General features: G+C 48.6%; 1 protein-coding gene across 1 annotated transcript; it reads left to right on the top strand.

Moving 5' to 3' along the window:
* The first annotated feature begins 2,604 nt into the window (after positions 1 to 2,604).
* On the top strand, positions 2,605 to 8,868 carry LOC120687344. The gene is made up of 2 exons (XM_039969312.1): positions 2,605 to 3,359; positions 8,031 to 8,868. The coding sequence occupies exons 1-2, from the start codon at positions 2,988 to 2,990 to the stop codon at positions 8,625 to 8,627; spliced, it is 969 nt and encodes a 322-aa protein (XP_039825246.1). The 5' UTR covers positions 2,605 to 2,987; the 3' UTR covers positions 8,628 to 8,868.
* The last annotated feature ends 77 nt before the right edge of the window (positions 8,869 to 8,945 follow it).

Consider the following 8,945-nt stretch of genomic DNA (forward strand, 5'->3'; position numbering starts at 1 on the left):
GTAACAAAAATTACATAGAGACCCCCCGCACACACTGTTTCTCTTTTTCCTCCACTGTCGGCACCGCTGAGCCTCCGCCGGCCAACGAGCAACGCTCCTGGAGACCAAACCACCATTCTTCCCCAATCCAAAGCAGAGAGCGGACTCCACGCATTGGGAAGCAGAAAACAATCAACGATGAAAGAACCCAGCCGTCAGCACCTCTACTTTGACCCCTCCTCCACCTTCTTCCGCCGCACCATAGTCCCCGAGGCCAACTCGTAGGCAGACGAAGAAGCAGCCAGCAGCAACAGCAAAGAGGAACGAAGAAAGTCCGCAGCCGGCGACAGAGATGCCGATCGGGAAAGGAAAGCTCACGGGGGAGCAAAGGGGCACCGTGGACGACGCCGACGAGCCAGAGAAGCCTCCGAAGCCGCAAGCGAACCAAAGAACGCTAGTGACCCCGAGGAAACAAAAACCGCACCTCTTCCAAGCAGGCAGTGGAACAGCACTGGAGGACCCCACCGTCGGAGCCCGAGCTGAAGCCGGCACCGTCACCGCGGAGGAAGAGGGCGGAGCAGATCTCGCAGGGCGAGCCCCGGCCGCCTCGCCGGACCCGCCATGGAGAGACGCCAGCTTCGCAGCTGCCTCGCCGAAGCCAACGCGGATCCACCGCCATCAACGTCGGAGAAGGCCCCGAAGCACCTTATTTTGCCACTGCACAGCCACGTCCTGCTCACCATCGCCGGCAAGCACGACGGAGACGGAGCGGCGCACCAAAATATCCCCCCAGCGCCAACTAGACGCCGTGGATAAAGGAGCTAAAGCCTAAACCTAGCTATACAGGTGGATCCGCGCGTCGAATCGCCGGATTCCCACCTCCTCCGCCGCCGGAGCGGCCTACGGAGGCGGGGAGCCGGCGAGAACGGCGGCGGACCAAGCGAATGCCGGTTCTCTCTCTACTGTAGCAAAGGGGAAAGGGGAAGGGAAAGGGAAAGGGAATCTGCACCTGCCCATTTCATGGGCGTGCTGTTTCAGGTGACCTGTTAAGACCAAGCAAGCTGCCAAACTGTAAACACAATGATGCTCGATCTACGAAAACATGGACAGATTGGTACCACACTGATCACTCTCTTAAGGAATAGCCACTTGATTTCAATCAGATAGAAAAGAGCAGCATGAGATCATCCAGGAAATGGTGATGGCCATAGGATTAACATTGGCGTGTGCATTTGCTTGGACCCCAAGGGAAGAAGTTTTCTTGATGAGGGAGTTGAAGTTTCTCTTGAAATGAAACCACACTAGTTTCTAAAAAAAAATGAAACCACAACAAAAGAGTTGTGCAGTTGACCAAACCATTAACCTTATCTCATCTAATATACTAGAAGCATAGCAATAAGATAAAAAAATGTAGGAAGTAATGCAAACAGGAGAAATTATTTTGCTACGGAAAAAAACCATTTTACTATATAGTTTGGGGAAATAATAAATCGAGCCAAACTTCTGTTTTTTTGGGGGGTGGAGGAGGGGGGGGGGGGGGGGCTCAGGGTAGTAAATGGACTTTATCTTTTGGCATTAACAGGCAGTTTTCTTTCTCACCAATGGTTTTTGAAAAACATCTGTTTTTCTTAGTTTTTAATGATGCTACGCAAGAGCTCAAGCAAATCCACTGCACAGTTTACTGGATGCATACTAGTTAATGGTAATTTTACAAAGAGTAGTGGAAAGTTAACTAGCGTCCGGTCAGCAGACGATGAGAAGATGGGCAACTAGACTAGTCAAAGTAGAGTTGTTCTAGGCGAGGACATACATCCATACCGGTTTCCTTGAGATCAAAGTCTGCTCGAAAATTTCCTGACCTTCAACGTCACAATAGTTAATTAGTAGGTTACACGGACTTTCATTTTAACAATTGATTAACCATTTTCTACCTTCTAGAATGGTTTTGCATTCAATCTTCTAATTTCTAGACCTCCTTAAAATGATGCGTTTATATAATTTTCTCTTGGAAAATAAACTTAAAAAAGAGAATTCCGGTAGCTAGAGAAATTGCTGCTTCGTCAAAGCAAAGCAGGGCGGTTATAAAGGAGAGTATTATTACCTTTTATTTTTCGTTTAACTTTCTATATACACAGAGGGATTCAGTGATTACATAGTGACGGTACTATTTTACTGCGTTGTGCCAAGAACAGAAGAAGAGAAAACGTGGACTGGACTGGAAAAAACCTGAAAAAATTCGGGCACATAACATATCCGAGTGTTCTTTCCGTCTCAGCAAAATCCATTCAGCAACTGAAAACCAAAACCGAAAAACAAAGTTCCTCCCTTAGAACTGTTTGTGTTGAAATACAAGCTGCTGGCCATACATACTCTGCAGCTGGTACTAATGTGTTATACTACGAAGCGACATGAGCTCCACGCAAGATAATAAAGAACAACTAACATTCCTGATCGACCCGCCTGTTTCAAACAAATTTGTAAACATTTTCGCTGCAAGCTTGCTCGCAGCTTGAACAGACTAGATTTAATGTGTCCCTCCTCACTGGCATCAGTCTGCTACAAAGCGGTCTCCGCCCGCTCCTCCTCTTCACCCCCCCCCCCCCCCCCCCCCCCCAATAGGCGACCGCGACTTAGAATTAAAAATTCCTCCGCGCCTTAGCTTTCGCGAGCGGCTGCTGATAGCTCTTCGTGCGCCTGTTCCATTCCATGAGTTGCAATCATGATCCCCGAAGCAACACCGCGTGCGCCTTGTTATTAGAAAATTGCATTGGTCATCGTCCTCCTCCAAATCTCCCATCGATGAGGTCGACGACGCAGCTCACACACATATAGCCTGCTGTCTCTTGATCAAGCCGCCGCCAGGGTCATTACCGGAGCAGAGGGGGAAGCTTCCAAGATTATTCCTTGTGCCGTGGAGCCAGGCATGTCTCCGCGCCGCCGGCCGGTGCCGGTCACGGCGCTCTGCTCTAGCTAGCTAGCTAGCGGCGGGGATATATTATTTGACGACCATGCCTGTCCTCCAGGAGAGCCGCGCCAGAGCCGAGGGCGGCGGCGGCGTCGACGATTCCCACAGGCCACGGTGCTCGTGCCTGCCGTTCTGCTTCTGGGGCGCCAGGTCCGCGGGCGCGCCGGCGAGCAGGAGGCGGCGGCGGCGCAGGCTGAGGTTGAGGCTCAGGCTGCCGTGGCTCGCGTGGCCGTGGTTCTCCCGGAAGGGCGGCAAGCAGAAGGGCGCAGGCGGCGGCGGCGGCAGCGGGAACAAGGGGTGGAACGAGCGGAGGGGGGCGCGGCTGCTGCTGCTGCTCACGGCGTCGCAGCAGCCCAAGAAGGCGCTCGCGTCCGTCGTCGTCTCCGGAGGCGGCGGCGCCCTCCTGCCGGCCAAGGTACGTACGTACGCGGAGGCCGATCGCGCCATGGCCGCAACGCACGCCCATGATCTTATCTCGAGCAGTCGATCGGTTGCTAGCTCAGCTCCTCCGTCGTCGTCGTCGTCGCGAGACCACGACACCTTGATCGATCGATCGGGTCATAGCAGATCGTGGTGCGCTTGATTTGATTAGTGGTTAACGTTGACGTCGACCGGATCATCCTTGGCGCGTAACCGAGGTGTCCGTAGTTAGTTATATTAGCGGTGACCGGTGAGTAGGTGGGCGTGGTTTAACGGGGTCGGCGTCATGGCGATGAGCGCGCGCGGGGCCAACCGCGGGAGGCTGCGTGGTTGACCCACCAACGCCGTCGCGCGCCGGCCGGCCTCTTCTCTCTTTCTCGGGCGCGCGTCGCTGTTGTGACGTCTTGAGGTTTTTGGCGCGCGACTATGGCTCGTCACGTGGGTTTACAACTGCGACTGGAATGGAGCAGTTAGTACGCTCACCGGCTCACGGATTGGAATCCGACTCTGGAGGCTTTCAGGCTGTTTTCTGGAGCGCCTCATCTTCATCATGTTTCAATATTCAAGACTCTGTTGCGAAGCATAGCCAACAGGCAAGGTGGACGACCGAAGAAGTAAGGTTGAAATCGAGCTAAGCGAAGATGCATCGACGACGCATGGTTATCCAATGGGTACGGTCGTACGGTAGACGCGAGTCAAGTTGCACTCATGTGCCTAGTAGCTAGGCGGACCCAAGGATTATATTACCGGCTATACAATATTTATCAGTGAGCTCCGGTAATGATAATCGGTTGAAAATCGGTGAAAATCGCTAAAATCGATTGGTAAAGGAACCCAAATTCAAAAAAACAAAAATTGACAATTTATCGTCGATAATCGATGCAAACCGAATGATTTATCGCTTCGCCTACTGAAAATATGTTTTGGCAGTGGAAAAAATATAAAGGTTTGATAGCATTTAATTTTTTAGGTTATGTATTATATTATATTAGATAAATTACACATATATGCACAATTTTGCACTTCAAGCCAATGCCAATCTTCTCTCCATGTTCCCAAACTAAGTCCTGATTATCAGACATTCACCTGCAAGAGGAAATCGAACCATGTCTGTGTCAAAATTATGCTACGAATAAATGATACTCACTCTTAATTTGTACCATTTAGGCATACAATATAAAGTAAAGGCATGCACCTTGTTTTCCTATTTAACATAACATATTGTACAACAATAAATTTTTCTCCGGGACTAATATATAAAACTGTAGCCTAGATTTTAGATATGTGATATAACCAACCATCCAAGGAATATTGTATACCAATGTAGTATATTTGGCCAAATTGGTGAGTAGAAATACAAAAGAAGCTGACCTGAACTGAAAATCATCCGATACAAATCGATAATCAACGATTTACCTCGATTATCGACGCCACGATCACAGCTCCCTCGCTCCCAGCTGCAGCATCATCGATAATTGCCGCATATATATCGATTATCGGCCTTAATCGCACGAAAAATATTTTTTCCCTAAGCAAACAATTGTTGCTTTCAATACGTGACAACACTCTGGAATCAAGAGAATGTCTAGTTTTTTATAAAAATAAGTTCTCTATTTTTTATGAATTTTTTTAAATTTTTGAATTTTCCATTGCAATTCACCGAAATTCCAATCGGTTTACGTTTTCAGCTAGCATCGGTAACGATAAATTTCACCGATAATCGCGATTATCGAGCAGTTTTGTATTCCATGGGCGGACCCCAGCAAAGTCTGAATACTAAACCGTAAGGATTTGCTGTTAACCTTGTCAATTCTTTGTCGAGCAAATCAGCAAAGGTACGAGCCATAGAATCTTACGTCCACGCCGGACTTTTCGATTCGAGCTTTTCGTTAGCAGCAACAGCAAGCAGCTTCTTGTTGTTGCTTTAGTTGGGCCCATGCGCTGGTGACGATAGGAACGCTTACCTTCCTGGCACTGTGCTAGTGCTACTGGTTCGTAAGTATATCCTGGATTCTGAATGCAGACTCTGATCACGTATATCATTTTATCATTCGTTGCGAAACTACTGGACCGAGACCAAAGAATTATGTTTGTTTTAAAAAAAATCAAAACATTCTGTTGTAAAACAACAGGAGCTGTCTTACTATAAAAGTCAACTAAACTTTGTAGTTCTGCACAGTGTACCTTAATTCTTCCCCAACCAAATAGACTGCCAATGATAGTAGACATCATAACTTATGTTTTAAAAATACATTATTTTTTAATTTTATTTTTTATATAATTTTGTATTGCTAAATGAAACGAACATGGCACCATTTATGCCATTTCGAGTGATTTTGGTGATCGAATGACAACGCAATCAATGGGACTAATATGATTGTTAAGATGATCATTCTCAGGCTTTTAGGTTCAAATGATGACAAAGAGAAAGAGAAGATAGGCGTAGCAAGGCCCGAAGGGCCGCCCCTACGGGGGTTCCGCTGGTATGAGCATCGGTGCATCCGATGGTTGTCGGAAGAACCGACGCCATGGTATGTTGGTGTAGAAGGGAATCGAAGCCAAGTCAGTTTATAGGCACCGGATGAACCGATGGTTCAAAAAGGGGGCATCGGTGCATCGGGCATACTATGTTCCAGAAACGATGTCAAGCACCCAGGAAAAGATTTTTCAGCACCGGTTGAACCGGTGAAGCATCGGTGCATACCATCGGTGTAATGACGTCAGCAGAAGAGAAGAAGGTCAACGGAGTGCTGTGAGTGACCGGTTTAACCGACGGTCAAGCATCGGTTCAACCGATGATCACTGTGTCAGCTGTCAGGAGTTCAACGGCTACTTCGGGTCTTAGAGTGACCGGATGAACCGACGCTACCCCTGCCAGAGGCATCGGTTCATCCGATGATACGCAGATTTTCTGCTGACCGTTGAAGCAACGGCTACAAGACTTGGTGGCCTATATATACGCCTCACCCCGGTCATTTGAAGCTTGCTGGAGTTGCTGGACATCCCACACACACACACCCAAGAACATCTCCAAGCCATACAATAGCATCAAGATTATATCCTTAGCCCTTAGCACACTTTGAGAGTGTTGTGTAAAGGATTAGCTCTTAGTGAGTGAGATTGCAAGGCTTCGAGCCTTTGTGCTGTGGTTCATTAGCGAACCAAAACAAGAGCTTGGTGTGCCGGCCTCCTTGGAGCTGCGAAGCTCGCCGGCAACGTCATCGACCCTCCGACTTGGTGTGGAGCGGCGATGACATCTTTGTGCGGGGGACGTGGAGACCTCCATCCTTTGTGGAGAAGCTCCTTAGTGGAACCCGGGGCCAAGGTGACCGTGATTGTGTTCACGGAAAAGACTTGGTGGCCGAGTAGCAACACTCTTAGTGAGTGCTACAACAACGTGGATGTAGGTGTGCCTTTGTGGCTAACCGAACCACGGGATAAACACCCGCGTTAAGAGTTTGCTATCTCCTATCCCGCTCTTTAAGCTTCCGCATTTAATACTTGCAACCTTTGTGTCTTTACTTTCATAGAATAGTTTCTTGTTAGGAAAGGCTATAGGGTGCATAACTCTTTTGGGATAGGGGTTTCACTTTAGAACAACCTAGTTGCACATCTAGATAGCTTGAATTAGTTTAAGTTTTGTGCAAACTAGTTGGAGCCATAGGTCTAGTTTTTTATTAGTACCTAATTCACCCCATCCCCCTCTTAGGTTAGAGCACCCGATCACTTTCACTAAAGTTGATTTATCATTATATGTCCCGTGCATCAAAATAATGATGAAAACCAATCATAATTTATTTTTTAACATATTTTATGATGTTTGTTATCATCCTCATAAAAATTTGAACTTAAAACTTCATTTGTGTGTGGATAAATAAAAAGACAAATCTTCTAAAATGGTAGACTAGACCAATTGAAATGGTTGGGAAATAATTTCGGGCAGGAGTTGTTATCCAGATTGTTTAGGACAGACTTGAAGGGGCAATTTGGACTTCTTTTTATTGATAATACTATCTATAGCGATTTGGCTTTGTGATTTATATTTTCATCTTGTCTTGCACACCTAAAGCCATTTCAAAATGACAAGGACAGTACAATGCAAGCGGCCGGAGGAGTGCAAGACGAGATGAAAATATAAAGATCTGACACTACTACAGAAAGAATTTTTGATACTCTACATTTGTTTCAGCCAGTATTGGACCTGAGACTAATATGGACATTAGTCCCGGTTTCAAAGCCTAGGGGACGAAAGGGCTCTTTATAAAATGAAGTCCTCCACAGATTAATTCAAAAGAAAGGTATCTCATGTAGAGTCAAATGTGCTGTGTAGGTGGCGTGACAAGAAAGCTGTGTGCGAGGTAAAAGATCACAGGTTTGATTCTCGAGAGGTGCAAAAAAATTTAGCGTCACGGATCCATCGGAACTAAAGCGGGACTAAGGGGGTTAAGGACCGGGACAAGATGGCGTTTACGTAGTATAGTGTGATATGCTTTCTCATGACACCATTACACCGTTACTCCGTTGGCACCAACCTGCACGCTACCAACGTATGGTTAGCTCAGCTCGCACTCTGGCGATACTGTACACATATCATCACTATTATTCAACACTATTATTCTCTTACGGTCGACACCATTGCTCAACCGCGCTCATTGCCACACTGCAGGTGAGCACTTTCGGCGACGCCAAGAACAAGAAGCAAAGCAACCGCAAGCCACGGCCAGCGGCGGACGACGGGCCAAGCGGCATCAGGCAGCCGCAAGCGTCGGCGACAGCTGCGGCCGCGAGCACCAGATGGACGAGCACGGCGCCCGCCCGTTCCCTGACGGAGACGAGCCAGCCGAGCCCGAGAACACCAGACGGGCCAGCCGTCGCCGCCGGCCGCACCTGGCGAGCCCCGTCGAGGCGGCACTCGTTCCGTCATCGGTTCGACAGCACCGGGCGCCCGGGCGGGCTGTGGACGGCGGCGACGACGCTGGGCGTGATCGTGCTCTTCGGCCGCGTCACCGCGGTGGTCTTCCTGTGCTCCTGCCTGTACGGTGCGCGCTTCGTCCGGGCGAGGGCCGCCGCCGGCGCCATGGCCAAGGCCAAGAGCAGCGGTGTCGCTGGCGGTAGCCGGCGGTTCGGCGACCCGGTGGGGGTGGCCACCGAGAAAGCCGTGGCGGTGGAGCCGCGCGCCGCGGAGGAGTGCAAGAAGAAGGTGGTCATGGCGGGGTTGCTCGACAGGCCAGGCAAGACGCCCTCGTCGCGCTTTGGTAGGTGATCATCAGAAGCTGACGTTGTAAATGATGCCTTAGCTAGTACGACGGTGGTGATCCAGTTTTGCTCTTGTTTTCTTCTTTGGTGAGATTGGCATGGAGTAGAGGCCTCAGGTCTGTATACGATTGGACTGGTTTTTGGTTGTGATCAGTGATTGGCAATTTGGCATGGCATTCTATGAGCCAAAAGAAAAAAGAAGATAAATATGAGTTCTGGAACAGTAGTGGCTCCAGCCTTGAATGTGATATCAGTTTAGTTGGATGGCTCATATAATGATATTCTGTCAATTAAGGTCCTAACTCCTCAGGATCCAAATAATATG

The sequence above is a fragment of the Panicum virgatum genome, chromosome 9N (assembly GCF_016808335.1).
Source record: "Panicum virgatum strain AP13 chromosome 9N, P.virgatum_v5, whole genome shotgun sequence".
Taxonomy (NCBI): domain Eukaryota; kingdom Viridiplantae; phylum Streptophyta; class Magnoliopsida; order Poales; family Poaceae; genus Panicum; species Panicum virgatum.

What these genes read in the sequence shown, in the direction of transcription:
- LOC120687344 (XM_039969312.1), top strand. Translation starts at nt 2,988, where the DNA reads ATGCCTGTCCTCCAGGAGAGCCGCGCCAGAGCCGAGGGCGGCGGCGGC. An exon ending in GCGCCCTCCTGCCGGCCAAG is followed by an intron (nt 3,360 to 8,030) that starts GTACGTACGTAC and finishes GCCACACTGCAG; the next exon opens with GTGAGCACTTTCGGCGACGC.